This window comes from Chrysemys picta, chromosome 13, assembly GCF_011386835.1.
Source record: "Chrysemys picta bellii isolate R12L10 chromosome 13, ASM1138683v2, whole genome shotgun sequence".
Classification (NCBI taxonomy): domain Eukaryota; kingdom Metazoa; phylum Chordata; order Testudines; family Emydidae; genus Chrysemys; species Chrysemys picta.
This window is the reverse complement of record NC_088803.1, coordinates 22593419-22609864: the sequence shown is the minus strand read 5'-3', so window position 1 is coordinate 22609864 and position 16446 is coordinate 22593419. Positions and strand designations below refer to the sequence as shown.

The following is a 16446-nucleotide window of genomic DNA, read 5'->3' as shown; positions in this document are numbered from 1 at the left end:
GAGAGACTTTGCACCCTCTATGCAATTCCTGACAATCAAAAATGACTACGTTAATGGCAAAATTGACTGGAAGAGCTCTGGACATATTCAACAAGATGCCTATTGAGGATGCTTCTGACTATGGTAAATTGAAGGATTTGGTTTTGAAACAATTTCAAATTACACCTGAAACTTAAAATTTAGAACCCTTAAGAGAGGGGCTGGACTAAGTAATGTGGCTTATGTAAGGAAGAGGTGTAACTAGCTTTGAAGGGACGTGTGATTTGGTCGTACAGGAGCAATTCCTGACTATGTCCAATGATGATGTAAAACAGTGTTTATGGGATAAGAAAATGAACTCAGCAGAAAGTCTTGCTTCTTATGCTAATAATATGAGCAGTCCCAGACCGTCAGAGAGGTGGGGCAAATCGGAACAAGATGGGTGGAGGTAGCAGAGAGGAACAACCCTGGTCACAGTTTGGGCGGATACCAGAAGGGATGCCCCAAACCAATACCCTACCACAGGGGCAGCCCAAGGCAACCCCTACACCTCAAGGAAAACCCCTGATACCTTATCGTCCCACCACACCATCCTCCAGCAACCCACCTCGCTCCAGGGACCAGTCAGCTGGGCGATGTTTTAAATGTAACAAGCTGGGGCATGTGAAGGCCAACTGCCCCAAGAACCCTAACAGATTGCAGTTCATTGCATTGGAATCACATCAAAGGTCCTCAGGCCCAGATGCCTCCCAGATACCCTCAGAGCAAAGGGAAACTGTGAGTGTGGGCAGGAAGAAGGTTATTGCGTGGAGGAACACTGGAGCATAAGTGTCAGCTATCCACCAATCCTTAGTGGACCCCAATTTCATCAACCCAGAGGCCCAAGTGACAATTCAATCCTTCAAGTCAAACTCTTTTAACTTGCCTACAGCCACATTGCCTGTCCAGTACAAGGGCTGGTCAGGAATGTGGACTTTTGCAGTCTATGATGATTATCCCATTCCTATGCTGCTGGGGGAAAACTTGGCCAACCATGTGAAGCTAGCCAAGTGGGTGGGAATGGTCACTCACAGCAAGGCTAAGCAAGCTTTCACACCTATCCCTGTTCCTGAGACTTCTACAAGGGCCCCATCTGTGTTACCAGAGACCCAGACTGAGATGGTGGAACCGGACCCCATGCAAACATCTGCGACAGCAGTAGTGGATCCAGTCCTAGACACCCAATCAGAACCAGTCCCAGAACCATTGCCAGCACTGAATCCAGTGCTTGCAACCCCGCCTGCAACTCCAACGCCAGAGGGCGCCACCGAGCCTGCACTGGCAGCAGCAGCTAAACCTGCACAAGAGGCTCAGCCGGAGCCTGAAATGCAACATAGCGCACCAGCGGAGAGCGGTTCACAGTCAACGGAAACAACCCCATCACCTACATCCCTTCCAGAGGGACCAAGCCCAAGGCCACAGATTTATATATGGGTCCTGAGATGACTCAGGAATCCGATCCTGGAACCACAGATCTACCTGTAGTAGGTACAGACATTTCCTGGTAGGTCAGCTGCCTGCTGGGAGAAAGTTCTTTCTTTTTCTTTCCTTTTCTGTCTCTTTTCATCTTTGAAGGCAAAGCGCTTCTCCTCGAAGTGGGCCACTGCCTGATGGAGGATGTGGCACTGATTGGGGTCGGGTGGTGGCGGCTTGCTCCTCCCAGCTTGTGATGTCCACATCAGTTTTCTTGAAATACACTTTCAGTGTGTCTTTGTAGCTTTTCCTCTGACCATGGGATCTCTGACCATGGGTGAGCTGAGAGTAGAGGACAGGAGGTAAGAGTCTGGCATCCGCACACAATGTCTATCCCAGTGGAGTTGGTGCATGAGGATCATTGCTTCTATGCTGGTGACATTGGCTTCAGTGAGACTGCTGGCGTTAGTGTAGTGATTTTCCCATTTAATGCGAAGGATCTTCCGGAGGCATCATTGGCGGTACCTCTCCAGACTCTTGAGATGCTGTTGATAGTCACCCAGGTTTCGCATCCATAGAGGAGTGTAGGAATAACAATTGTCACATAGATCTGGATCTTGGTGTCCTGCCGTAGGTCACTGTCCGTGAAAACATGTCGGAGCAATTTCCCAAAGGAAGCACTTGGCACTGGATCCCGTGTTGGAGCTCACTGTCGATTTATGCGTTTTGAGAAAGTTGGCTACCAAGGTAGCAGAAATGCTCGACGATCTCCTAAGTCTGTCCCTCAATGGTGATTTGTGGTGGGTCATGTGCAAGGCTGGAAGCAGGCTGATGGGCATTTTTTTAATTTTCTACGTCTCCGCTCGAAGTCCTCAGGGCATCCACTACTGATCTTCAGTATGCTGATGACTGTGCCATCCTCACGCACACTGAGAATAGTTTTAAGTCCACACTGGATTTTTTTGCACAAGCTTACTGAAGCCTAGGACTCTCAATATGGAGAAGACTAAAGTGCTCCATCAGCCTGCTTCCAGCCTTGCACATGACCACAGAATAGCACTGTGTTGTGATAGGACCTACACTGTTTATTTCTTGTTTTTAATAGTTAATAATAAAAGTAGAATTTAGCTTACTACTTTCCTATGAGGGTAGAGTCCTCTCTCTTGGGCTATTATAGAAAAGGCAGTGTGTAGAAGGGGGGAGGGGGGATGGCACTTTACATTAAAAATGCCATTACCTGTTTTAGAATTATTGACAATTCAGGACAGGACCTTGAATCCTTACAAATTAATGTTCTAACCAATCAATCACAAGACAGGGTAGTGGTGGAGGTCTGTTATAGGACACCAAATCATGTTTAAAGAGCTGCTCCCTTTTCCCTCATCTATCTATGTGTAGAAATAAAATTTGTATGATCATGGAGGATGTCAATCTGGGGGAACCAATGTTTGAGATCTCAGACTGCCACCAGTAAAACATCTTTGGAGTTCCTAAAATTTACAGATGATAACATTCTAACACAAAAAGTATTTCAACCAATGCAGGGTAATTCTCTCTTCTTATTCTGATGGATAAGATGGACAGATGACCAAAATAAAAATTAGTGGTTGTCTGGGTGCAAGTGATCATTATCTAATTTCATTTGCTATCTGCTAACAGAATATAGCCCTGTCCAATAATATATAAATATATACTTGGTGCTTTAAATAGGTAAAATTCCCAAAACTTTAAACAATCGTGAGTCAAATTGAGTGTTAAGAAAAATTTACACATAAAAGTGCAAACAATGGTTCCTTCTGGCCTTAAAATCTAAAAATTAATTTGATCTCTTTATGTAGAAAAGTCAGTTTTCTGATAGAACCTATCAAGAATTTGTTTAACTTGGGTTCCAAGTATCCAATAGCCTGTACAGGATCACAGGGAGAAAGCTGTGAGTGGTATATGAATTGTCCCAAGTGCCATTACACCGACCTGGCTTCTTTTGGCTTTCATAGGCTTTAAGTAGTGAGATGACCTATGGCAGCTCCCTATCCTGAAACAAAAGCACCACTCCCTAAGACTGAGAAAGCAGAGCATATGACATTCTGCAGGACATTTTGTGAAACTGACTACCACCTAATGCCGCCTAAATTGGCTGAGGAAACCTGACCACCACACTGAGACCAGCCAAGTAATGGCTGTTTAACCATGTCTGGAGCAGTCACATTTGAAGTCACGCAATTGTCAATGAATATCTATACAAGACCATCAGCTTCGGGATCCTGATCTTTCAGCTACAACACTGCTACCAGGAAGTTCTAAGACAGAGATCGGCAACCTTTGGCACATGGCTCGCCAGGGTAAGCGTCGGCAGGTTCAGGCGATCGCGGCTCCCACTGGCCATGGTTCACCGCTCAAGGCCAATGGGAGCTGCGGGAAGCGGCAGCCAGCACATCCCTCAGCCTGCGCCACTTTCCACAGCCCCCATTGGCCTGGAGTGGCGAACCGCAGCCAGTGGGAGCCGCGATCGGCCAAACCTGCGGACGCGGCAGATAAACAAACCAGCCCGGCCCGCAAGGGTGCTTACCCTGGCGAGCTGCGTGCCAAAGGTTGCCGATCCCTGCTCTAAGAAGTGGAGTGGAGGGAGGAAAACTGAAGCAGCACTTATACCTACCATTGCTACTATGACTGTCAAAACTTGGGTAGGTTGAAAAACACACTGTAGTGAATACAGCCACCAATGCCAGAAAACTGGTGAAAACTCTCGGGTCTGCAGCTAGCACCTTGTTTTGAAGACTGTCCCTCAGTCTGAACCTGAGGTGACTCTAGTGCAGCTGCATTATTGAGGTGTGGAAGTACTTATCTCAGAAGCCAAGTGTTTGAAACAATCCTGAGAACTCAAGAAGAGGATTCTGGTACATGGCCACCATGTGGAATCTGAGCTCTGATAGGCTAGTTGAGACTTTTCAGATTTCAGGCTCCCCTTTCTTTTTTTGGACCAAGAAAAAAGAAGAATCCTCTTTAAACAGGTTGAAAGTATTTCTATTCTATTGCAACCAAATCCCTTCTCCTTCAATAATTTTTCATTTGAAGGAATTCCTCAAAAGTGAAAGATGTGTGCGTGCATACATGCAGCATCATGAGGAACTGAATAGTGTAACTCCTCCCCGACCTTCCTATTACAGTCAAAAGCATATTTTCATGAAACTTATCCTCTGCATACAGGCTATAGTAACTACACAGCCCTATCCACCATTCTACAAGACCGTTCTATCCCTTCCACCCTCTCTACACAGACTAGAGCCACTATTATCATATTCATGCTCTTGATGTGGGTCCAACACCTCACCAATCACATACAATCAGATAGTTATGCTGAACTCATCCACTGTACAGAGCCACAGACTGGCGGAGTACCTCACTCTTGAAAGTGGACTAGCTAGTCTACGCTCATATATCTAGTGCACAGAGGAGTTGAAATAGGCATTTAAGTCACTTCTCATTAATGTAACTATTTATTATAAAGCTGTAAATATGGGTCTGTATGTGTTACATGATGGGTTGTTACATGGTGCAGCCAATTATAAGGGTAGAGTTAAAAATCTTTGTCAAAACGTAACTCTGAACCCCCGGAGTTTCAAACATTTATGTTTCTGGAACTGCAACACACTATTCAGTTACATAAATACTTCCAATCTTTCATCTATTTTAAAAGGTTCTTGAGAATATATATTAAGGCATAAATTAAAACACTCTGTTATCCCAGAAATACTAACTTGCCTAACTTCTGTATAAAAATCACTTGAATTGCTCTAAAATTCTCCATGAAACATTTTTGGACTCAACACGCTGACAGAGCTGTTTATAGCAGAACAGGGTTGCTTAATGAGATGGGACAGGCTCCTCCTTGGCCCCACTTCCTCCCAGTTCTTCCTCAACCCAACATTTCTCCACTTGCTCCTGATGGTTCTCTTCTCCTACCATGGCACTTCTGCCAATTCCTCCCCATCCTGGCAGTGCTACTTCAGACAACTTTATCCATCATGGTTCATGACATGGAAATCAGAGGGAAATGTTCAAAGAGAAAAGCAGACATGCCAGGAAGTCAGGAGGCCACAGGAAAAAAAACCAAAATACTTTACCATGGACATGAGACTGCTGAAAGCTTTTTCCAGGTGCAAAGTGAAAGTTTCCAGCTACCTGTAGGAAACAGTCATCTTTCATTAAAAGGCCCCATTCTACATAATAAAGTGAAGCATTAACACTTGCTGCCCCCTTTTCAAAGGTGGATTGCCCCCTCCCATGTTACTTACCTGCTGACACAGTCACAGTGAACCAGCTACTCCCCCAAAGAACCTTTTTCCAAATAAAACAATCAGTACTCTTCAGGAATTTGTAGAGCAGAGATGTCAGACACCTGGCTCACAGACCAGATCTGATGTGTGTGTGGGGCCTACCCAGATTGTGCAGAATCTAAGTTCTCATTTAAAATATATATATTTCGATCTTTCCTGCTTGTGAATATAATCTTGTAAATGGGAACAAAATATAACCAATGCACATGCAGCCAGCCTGAAACAATGTCTCTGAGAGATGTGAATTTCACCATCCACCTTAATTTCACTGGGGTGTCAACACTAAAGACCGTATGTTAATGTCAACATTAACTATTTAATTGTTGATCGTTTTTAGCAGATACAATAATGGGGAGGGCGTAAGAGTGAAGTCCAGAGGAGTAGAACTGAAAGTTGCTGCAGGGAAGATGAGAGGAGACCCCCTAGGAAGGGGGAAGAAAAACAGAAAAGGAAGATGAGGAAGGAAAATAAAGTGGAGTAACACTGTTGGTCCTAAAGGGGAAGATATATTCCCAGAGTGATGCTGAATGCGACAATAAATCACTGAACAAACAATAAAGATAACTAAAAGTTCAGCCTGGGATGTTTAAAAGGGGCCTAAGGGAGTTAGGCACCAGTTCCACATACTTTCGATAGCAATTGGACACCTAATTCCCTTAGGGCCCTTTGAACATCCCAACTTTCCTTTGTAGACTGAGGCTAGCTAAAATGAGAGCCAGCAAGACCCTGCCATATGTGTTCTGTACTGGGCCTTTCAGCAATTGTTTAGACAGCATATAGAGCTGGTGGCCATGGGTTAAAAATCCACCAGCCTCTCTGTCCCCACACGTTCTGAAAGGTCCAGCCAACAAAACACACACGGCCATTCCTTTTTATTGCTTTTCTTTTTCCGATTTGCAAAACTAACTGCTGTTTTATTTAGGCTCTTATGCTGCACTTAGCACCTAACCATACCTAAGTCCCAGCACCATAGAACTGTGGAGACATTGTGCAAAGTGGGGGAAGGATGGGAATTCCCAACCACTGCCCTTTCCTGGTCACTGACAGTGGTGGGATTTCAGGTGCCTGGCACAGCTTAGCGTTCAAGGGAAGCTCTCTCTCACCTTGTTGACCTCTAAGAATCCATACACTTGGCAGCCCTCATTCTTCTGCTCCTGCATTTTCTGGCTGAACCCTTCTCTCTTACATTGTTCTATAGTGTCAGGGTTCTTGAAGGCCCAGCCACGCCGCCTGTATGCTTCTCTCACATCATCACAGGAATTACAGCACCTGCAAAAGCACAGGCACCTTCTCACTCACCCTGAATGGAGGACAAACATAAATCAAGAGCAGAGACCACAAAATGTGGAACAATCTCTCTGCAGAGGACACAGAAGCGAATTCTCCTTCATACTGGGGGCTACTAGTCTCTCTCAGCAGATGGTCTCTGGGTCAAGGGAAGATTAAATTCCCAGAACTGAAGCTGTGCATCCACCTAGCTGAGCAGCCTTGAGTCACTACCTTCCTGAAGCTGACAGCCATCAGAGGACCTCTGCATTCACAATAGAGCTCTGATGATCTTCCCAAGGACCTGACTCCCTTTAGAACATGGTGATATCACTTTTTAACCAGCCAGAGAAGTCCCATAAGCAGGTCTGTTAATGCACCTCTCACCTTACTGGCTTGGAGTCTCCCCTCCATGAATAAACAATTCACTCCTGCGGTGCACCCCCACTAGTCTACAGGTCTCAGGCCAAGGCTTCCAAAGGTGTGGGGAGGAAACCCCCTTCACTCCCCTGCATCAAAGGGGAGACCAGGGTGGACTCTGGACAGAGGACTGTGGTTTCTTTATTCTTTTGACATTTTTGTTACCTGAAAAGGGGAGGCTGGAGGGCTGAATCCCCCATGCCCCAAGAGAGAGCATCTCCAGGCAGGAGCTGCAACCCGATGGATTATTCTAAGCCCAGAAAAGAAAAAACAGGGGAGGAGAAAGAATCCAAGACCTTGTGGGCCAGATTCTGATCTGTTCTTGCAGGAGCATGCAAGGAGATGGGGAGAGCAATGTAGCACCAGTTTGCCCCACACACAGAGTGCAAGCAAACATGATGAACTAGCCCTGAGTGTGCTCACAGCTAGTGGGGGACCCTCTTCCTTTTATACCCCGAGAATCCCACCCAAGGGGAGAGGCCCCAAGGGACACTTCTTTCCAGTCTGATCCAAGCTCACATGCCCAGAAGTGCTTAGCCCAAAACTGTAGATCCATATGGGAATTCTTGAAGGAGAACTCACACACAATATGGATTCATTCAACATCTGGGGCAAATGCTGCTGAGAAGTTATGGAACAGGTCCCCCACTTCACTCTCTGAGATCAGGAGACCAGAAAATCGTGCACTCACACGCACACACACACACTTTCCCCCACCCTCCCATCAGGAGAATAGAGAAGTACGTGGGGTCTGTCACAAACCAGGAGGTTATGCAAGTGTGGGCTCACCCACCTGACCTCTGTCCAGATCAGGATATTAGAGAAACACACACTCAAACCCCACTTCCCCCACGCAGGTCAGAACACCAAGGATGTGTCATTCCACCCCTCTCCTCCAATTTTGGAGGTTAGGAATGTGCATACACCCCATTCCTGTCAGATCAGGATCAGCGTACAACCCCCCTCCCTAAGTAAGGAGATCAGGAAATCCTTCATTTACCGGATGTCCTCCGACTCTGCTCCATAACAGCTCTCACAGCGATCAGCATCTAAGGAATCTGGATCAAACACTTTCTCCTCCTCTTTGCCCAGCTCTGAAACAAAATAAGACTTCCAAATAGTGTGACAGTTTTATGAATATGTCTCTGTGTCATCTTATGAATTTAACTGTGGTTTGTATCACTCATGATCCCACTCTGCACTATGGATTAGAACTTCCCTTTTTTAATCTGACTCCATTTTGTGTCCAGTGTAGAGCCAGTTGTGCTGGCATTTATGTAGTTTGTTAAGATGTATAACAAGCTGGAGGGGGTGTTTCCCACCTCAGGGACAGCGAACACAGGAAGAGTCATCCAACCAATTCCCATGAATGACTGGCTTGCTAATAGGCGACAAAGAGACCTGTGGCACCTTATAGACTAACAGACGTATTGGAGCATAAGCTTTTGTGGGTGAATATCCACTTCGTCAGACGCATGTCATCAGACGAAGCGGGTATTCACCCACGAAAGCTTATGCTCCAATACGTCTGTTAGTCCATAAGGTGTCACAGGACACACTGTTGCTTTTTACAGATCCAGATTAACACAGCTACCCCTCTGATACTTGGCTTGCTAATGATTCTTAATCACATTACCATCCTCTATGCAACCAGACTGTTGGGCTCGTGAACTCAGCATGGCTGGGGCTTGGAGCTGTATACTGGGGCTCATAACTAAGGCTACTGTTTAGTCTCAGGTATTTTTAGTAAATGTCATGGACAGGTCAAGGGCAATAAACAAAAAGTCACAGCCAGTGATCTGTCCATAACTTCTACTAAAAATACCCCAAACTAAATCTTAGGTGCTTGGGGAGATGGGGTGCTCCACCAGACGCTGCTGCTCTGGGGCTGGGGCGGAGGGAGGGTCCTCTGCCGGTTGCTGCTGCTGGGGTGTGGGGGGGGCCTGGGGGCCCCGCCGCTGCTGCTCCCGGACCACTGCTCCGGGCAGCGCCAGGACAAGCTGTCTGGGGCTGCTCAAGCAGTGGCCAGTGCAGCTGGCCCCAGGGCCACCCCAGCTGCTCGGGTAGCCCTGGGGTCAGTCACACCGGCTGCAGAGCTGCAGTAGTCATGGAGGTCCCATAAAGTCACGGAATCCATGACCTCTGTGAAAGACTTGCAGCCTTACTCACGACCAAGACTGGCTTGTAAGCAGAAGGGGCTCTGTGTGCAGGAGGTTAAGGAATTTGCTGCAGGGGAGAGACAGGATTCTCCCACCTACCCTGAACATGGACAGACCACAGACCCAAACTGGAGACATGTGATAAGTCTCACAGGGGATGGATGGGGATTATGTTCAGGTATTTGTTGTTTTGCCTAAATCTATAACTCTCTTGTGCTTTGTAATAGTAAACTCTAGATGTGGATAAGAAGTTCTTACACATCCCTTACTTTAATTGCCCCTGAAGAATTAAACAATAAACTAAACTAAAGAGGTCCACACTGAGTTGGAGTTCTGGTATACACAAGCTGCTGGGGAGTGAGGTTTGGCACAAGTCTCGGGGCCAAAGGCAGTTGGACTGCAGAGTCCTGTCATCCCAAAGAGGGGCACAAGACAGGAAGTCTGTACCATGGGAATGCCCGGGAGACCAGAACTAGAAACACTATGTGGACATTGCTCAGATCCAGTTGCCTTGGAAGCATGTGGGATCCAGAAGTTGGATCCAATGCAGCAGACTGGTGATCATCCAGTAGGTTGGCTGGTATAACTTGTTACCTCATGAGTGTGACAGTCAGTGTGGATCATGAACATGGATGAGCTTTGTGCCCTTCTGGTCAAGAAATGCAGACATCACACCTCCTCCGCTGCATTTACCTTAAAGCACTGGGCCCACACCCACATTAGCCTTTTGATCCCTAAGATTCCCCACCACTGCTAACTTCAGTGCAGCTCCACTGACAGTATCAAAAGTGTGAACTCCAGTATAGTCAGAACGCCACCATGGAGGGATAGCCCAGTGGTTTGACCATTGGCCTGCTAAACCCAGGGTTGTGAGTTCAATCCTTGAGGGGGCCATTTAGGGATCTGGGGCAAAAATCTGTCTGAGGATTGGTCCTGCTTTGAGTGGGGGTTGGACTAGATGACCTCCTGAGGTCCCTTCCAACCCTGATATTCTATGATTCTATGTCATGTAGACTTGCTCTGAGCAAAGTCGGGGCATGATGGTCGAAGCCCACCAGTATCTTGTCCACATTGGTGCTCCCTGTACTAATGTTAGCAAAGGGAATACATTTTAGAGGAATTTGTTAACTAACTAAATTTGTTAGTCTCTAAGGTGCCACAAGTACTCCTGTTCTTTTTATTTTAGAGGAAAGAGACTAGTGTAGGCAGTCTGAGTAGCTGTCAGCTTCAGTGCAGATATGTCAGCTCCAGAGCTGAGGGCAGCCTCTAATGTATTCCAGCTATGCAACGACCAGGTCCTATGAAATCCCAAAGACCAAAAAAAGGAGAAAATAAATGGCATGGGGTGACAGACACCCTTAAACCAGGCTCAGTCATAGGCTCGAGCAGGGCAGATCCCTGAAGAGTACCCATCTCTGCACATCCCACACCAGTGCACTTGAGACAACAGCATTACACTGCTGTGAACTCTCTGCTCAGAGTTCAAATACCCTTCGGCTGCCACTTCAGTCCCAGGGATTCCCTATGGAAGGCAACAGAGGAAGACCAGTGGCATTCAGGCCATTAGAGCATCCAACAGAGGAAGGCAGCAGGGCGTTGTACTACCGTGTCTCTCGGCCTCCGGGGTCACAGGATTGCCATCTTTATCCAAACGTTGCTTAAAGAGATTGTGCTCCACATCTAGCTGCTGCTCTCCTGCCACATCCATGGCATCAATGCTCAAATCTGAAACCAGCAAGCAAGGGGAATTAAGGCAGGTTCTTTGTGGTCTGAGATGGTGTATGGAAGCAGCAAGCCAGTGAGAAACCACAAGCCTATTAACAAGGGGAAGATCACCAAGGCAGGCACCTAGGAGGAAGACTTCATCTGCAGATTAGGAGAAAATCAAGGAGTGGAAGGGGACTGGCATAAGAGGCTGCATTGTGGTGGCTGAGAACCTCAAGGTGACTCCAAACTGCATCCCTGCATCAATCTCTCCTGCAAACAAGGCTTTTGGGCTGCTGTCCAAGAGGGATCCTCTTCAGCTAGCGCTCATGTAAATCATATTTTCACCTGGGCAGATAAACTCAGGCTAAATAACCTGTCCAACCCTTTGCAGATACCTCAACCTGCTGGTCAAGCTTGAATTCATTTGGAGAACTCCCCCACCATTCCAATCCCAGCCGCTCTCCCCTGTGGCCCCTTTCCCATTACCTTTCACCAAAGGGTTTCAGATAGTCTTTGCTGGGCCCTAATGTGTTACTTGGGGACACGTCAATATCTTCCCTGGGGAAGGGGAAAGAAGCTGCCAGACCTGCTGGACTCTCCATTCCATCTTAAACATAGTAGGGGAGGAAGTCTGAGATTGGAGTAGGGGAAGAATCCTCCCTAGGGTGATGGTATCTTCCGCAACTACATTTCAATGGGGTGATCTGAGACAGAGCACACAGAACTGCTCACCTTACTAAAAACAGAATAGAAATTGCAGTGTACACTCGAGTGGTGGGATTTTTAATCACTTTCACTTTGCAGTTAAATTACCAAATCCCTATTCCTCAGAGGAAATGTGAGGCTCCAGTGTTATACTTGAGCTATCTGTGATCAAGGGTCTGAAAAAATTTTAAGTGTAAAAATATTCTCCCCTCAAAAACAGCACAAATAGCTGAATGGATTTAGTTGCAACAAACCTCACAATTCAGCTAAGAAGTATTCAGACCAATAGAAACATTTTGGAGGAAGTTATTACAGAGTGAAAAATGTGTCACATGACATCGGTAACATAATTGATTTGGTTCCACATGACATTAATGTACACGTTCAGAATTTAAACACAAGAGTCAAGAAAGTAGCTGGTTCCAAGATCTACTCTACAATGATTTCCATAATAGGCTCTGCACATTACAAAAATTAATGGCAACTGGGACAAGCCCGTGGGAGCAAGTCAGTATTATACTCCTTTCATACAGGCTCTTCTTCCTCACATGCAGGTCTCAAAGTACTTTACAGAAGTGGATAAAGAGCTTTATCCTCCTTGCACGAATTAGGAAAAACACTCAGAGAAATGAAGCAACTGGACCAGAGTCCTACTGTGTCAAATGACAATGCTGGGAACAGAACCCAGGAGTCCTGACTGAATTCCCTGTTCTAACTACAGGGAAATGTAATTCCTTACTGCTGACAAGACAAGCAGCTGAATAGCAAATCAAAATGCTGCATGCACTGACTGGCCAGTATGCCCAACCTCCAGCAGAGAGTGAAAGCTCCCTTCTTCCCAACTCTATAGCAGACTTACTTACAAGCACAAGGCATATGCGGAAAGACAACATCTATATTAATCTTCAATTTGTCTCCTCTCGATTTGTCAACATACAGTTCAGGATGAACCTAGGAACAAAGAAAACAGAAGTCTCATTCCACCTGGAAGTACATGGCAAGGCCTTTTCCCTTGCCTTCTCCCCAGCCCAGGAGCCTCTCTCCAGGTGCCATGCCACCATACTTCCAAAGCCTCCTCCACATGGGGTGCACAAGCTGGCACCTTCCAGAATGCTGTGACAGAGCAGTTGAAGTGACTTCCAAACCTGGCTGTGATGTGTGATGCTCCTAGCCAGCAAAGTGATAATTTGGGGATTTAAATTAAATAAAAGTAATTTAAAATATTTGACTTTTTGCAATTTCTTCCCCACTAAAGAGTCTGCAAGTGGGAAACTGGTGGCTATCTCCTACTGGTGACATAGGAGAGTGCTCCGTTCACAGCAGAAGCTGGAGGAACCAGCAGCCCAGTATGACTTCTGCTGCCTTCTCCAGGAGGGGGATCCAGGCCTTAGTGGAGTTGACAGGTACCAAAAGCCCAACTGGAGGCACAGGAAGCCAATCCTAGGGTGACCAGGAGGGGAAAGAGGCTCCCTGCAGGGCCAGTGCTCATCTTTTTTGAGATATGCAGGGAGGAAAGAGGAAGGGAGCAGCAATAGCAATTCACTCTCATCTCACTAGTCGGGCTGTCAGCAGGGTCAGTGCCACTTCAAAACACAGTAAAGCAAAGTCTTAGTGCAAGTCACCGATCCTACTTCCTTCCCTGGTTCACAACAGAACTAGACAAAGCACTGCAAACCGCTGGCTCTGTGTGGCAGAAATTTATATTAAATTCTAGCCACCATCACAGCAACAAGGCAGGTCCTCTGAGCCACCTGGACTGTGCAGCCTAATGACCCAAGACAATAAGGCTGCCCACGAACACAGGGCGGTGTGGCCTAGTGGCCAGAGTCAGTACAGCAGCCCTCGAGTGCAGGGCAGCGTGGCCTAGTGGCCAGAGTCTGTACAGTGGCCATCGAGTGCAGGACAGCATGGCCTAGTGGCCAAATCCTGGGGCCATCACCAAAAGAGGTGGCGGCCAGAGTAGGGGAATCCAGGCCCACCCGACTCCACCACGTCCTGACTCAGGGCCCTAACAGTGGAGGAGTGGTACATCACTGGGTCAGCGGGGAAATCCAACCACAACATGCTGACCTTCCACAGGTGGAAGATACCACTCACTCCACCTCCCTGGGTCACTTCCTACAGGGCTTCCTGAAGCCGCAGTCTATACAACATCAGGGTCTCTGGGCTCCTTGGCGCAGGTTTTCAACTGGGATTTCGACTCCAGCCAGTCAGCTGTAGGCCACAGGCCTCCGGTCTGGGTCGTGGGATCTCTGGCTCCCGCAGGCAAGGGCTGTAACGGCTCCTGGGCCGGAGCCTCCACCAAGCATCCTTCCTCCTTACTGAGCTAGGCTGCTCTCCTTTGTACTAGCAGAGCAGTTGGAGCATGTGAAGCATGGTCTGAGGGGCAGGACTTCCTCTGCTCAGAGTGTGGGATTAACCTTTTCCTGCCTAGTGCGGGATTAACCTTTTCCTGCCTAGTGCGGGGTATGCACATCCCGTCACAGCATGGAAAAGGCGAGACAATGTGCAGCTATAGAATGGTCCTGTGCCTTACAAAACTTGGGAGCCTGGCTCAGATGCTGACAAACGGTGGACCCTGGTTGAATATGTGGCCCTACCTTCTTCCAGGGCTCCAACAGGACAGCACAGGGAAAACATAAACCCAAAAAGACAGCAATACAAAGCTCTACTTACTTCCTTAGTGAGGTAGTACTGCAGCTCCGAGAAGAAAAGCAGGAGCATGATAAGTCCACTGATTATTGTCACTGCAAATGGAGAATGACAAGCATTACCATGGGCTGTGGTGGAGCAGCCCTGGGACTCACTAATCCGCTGCCTGACTCCAGTGAAGAAAGCAGCTGGCATTACAGCAGGTAAGAAGAAACCAGGCTGCTCATGAAAAATCGCTATCCTCCTCCCATGTGCTCTGTAAAAAACACATGCTGATAGCCCAACACAAATGCCAATTAGACAGTAAATCTTGAAGGCTAGACCACAAAGCAAATCTTTGATCCATGCATTTCAAAGTTATTAAAGAGGAGAGTGAACCAGTACCGAGTACCAAGATAGGAGCTGTTTTCATTCATTTGGGCACAGTCCTCCTCTCCTGGCCACCAAAGGAAACATTTCATATAGAAGAGATGCTTTCTGGTGTGGCTGCAGCCCCAACCTGACTACGATTAGACCTTTATTTGGATAATGAGAGCATGAATGAATTAGACCTTTATTTGGATAATGAGTCACAGAAGATACGATTAAAAAAGAACATAAGAATGGTCATACTGGGTCAGACCAAAGGTCCATCAGTATCCTGTCTTCTGACAGTGGCCAATGCCAGGTGCTTCAGAGGGAATGAACAGAACAGGTAATCATCAAGTGATCCATCTCCTGTTGCCCATTCCCAGCTTCTGGCAAACAGAGGCTAGGGACACCATCCCTGCCCATCTTGGCTAATAGCCATTGATGGACATATCCTCCATGAACGTATATAGTTCTTTTTTGAACCCTCTTATGGTCTTGGCCTTCAAAATATATTAAAAATATTATAAATATATTATAGGTGGAGCTGGTAGCACTGCCTATATTTCAGGCTGACTGACACATCCCATTATAAGACTCTGTTTTCAGTTGCTTATAACTTTAACCATTCAAGATAAAAATTTCCATGCTTGGTGTCTGCCTTAGGCTGAATTTGTTTTTGGAAAGTTTCAGCTAAAAGGGTTCAGCCCTTTCTGGAATGAAATTAGGGAAAATATGTTATTCTGCCCAAGCTAAAAAAATCTTGTAACCATTTTGTTGAGACACAGTAGAGCCTCTATGCTTTGGAATAGAGACTTGGAATTTGGGGTCTCCCTTGGATCAGAGAGGTGCCTTCTGACATCCCCAAGAAAATTCAGCCAAATTTGGCCACACTATAAGCCTCTGAAAAAACTGTTTGTGCATGCTCAGTACAGACTTGTTAGAGTTTGACAACTCAACTATCCAAAGATTCCATCTGCACTGAGCATGCTCCATCCCCTCACAGCTCTGATGTGCTGACCACACTGAATGCGCCATTCCCACTGAGCATGCTCCAGTCCCATGCTATAGGGGCGGAGTGGGAATTCCCTGCAATTTTTACTCCTGCCTGCCAGGGGTCATAGTAGCAGAGGGCACTAGAAGTGAGAGCAAGTACACACTCTATTCTGTGCTCTCACATTGATGCTCTCCCACCTGGAGCCCAGTCAGCCTAAAGAAGGAGGAAGCTGCCTCCTTGAATGTTGAGGAATTGGAGGGATAGGGAGCAGAGTAAAAGCAGGGTGAGAGAAGGGCAGGGATATGGGAGAATAGATAGTGCAGGACTTGGATGTGTGTTTGTTTGTTTGTTTGTTTGTGTGTGTGTGTGTGTGTGTGTGTGTGTGTGTGTGTGGTTGGACAGCAGCTGTATGGGGGGGGGCAGAAAC

The 16446-nt window shown here is 46.8% G+C and overlaps 1 protein-coding gene across 5 annotated transcripts in view; it reads right to left on the bottom strand.

Moving 5' to 3' along the window:
- The window catches only part of ERGIC3 (ERGIC and golgi 3), a 59637-nt gene that overhangs the window by 33504 nt on the left and 9687 nt on the right, over window positions 1–16446 (bottom strand). For all 5 annotated transcript variants that reach the window (XM_005294050.4, XM_005294049.4, XM_005294051.4 and 2 more), the window contains 6 exons: window positions 14699–14769; window positions 12886–12973; window positions 11216–11335; window positions 8452–8545; window positions 6869–7034; window positions 5553–5610 (listed from right to left, as the gene is read on the bottom strand). In XM_005294050.4, the coding sequence (XP_005294107.1) occupies window positions 5553–5610; window positions 6869–7034; window positions 8452–8545; window positions 11216–11335; window positions 12886–12973; window positions 14699–14769 (597 nt within the window). The remainder of the gene's footprint in view (window positions 1–5552; window positions 5611–6868; window positions 7035–8451; window positions 8546–11215; window positions 11336–12885; window positions 12974–14698; window positions 14770–16446) is intronic.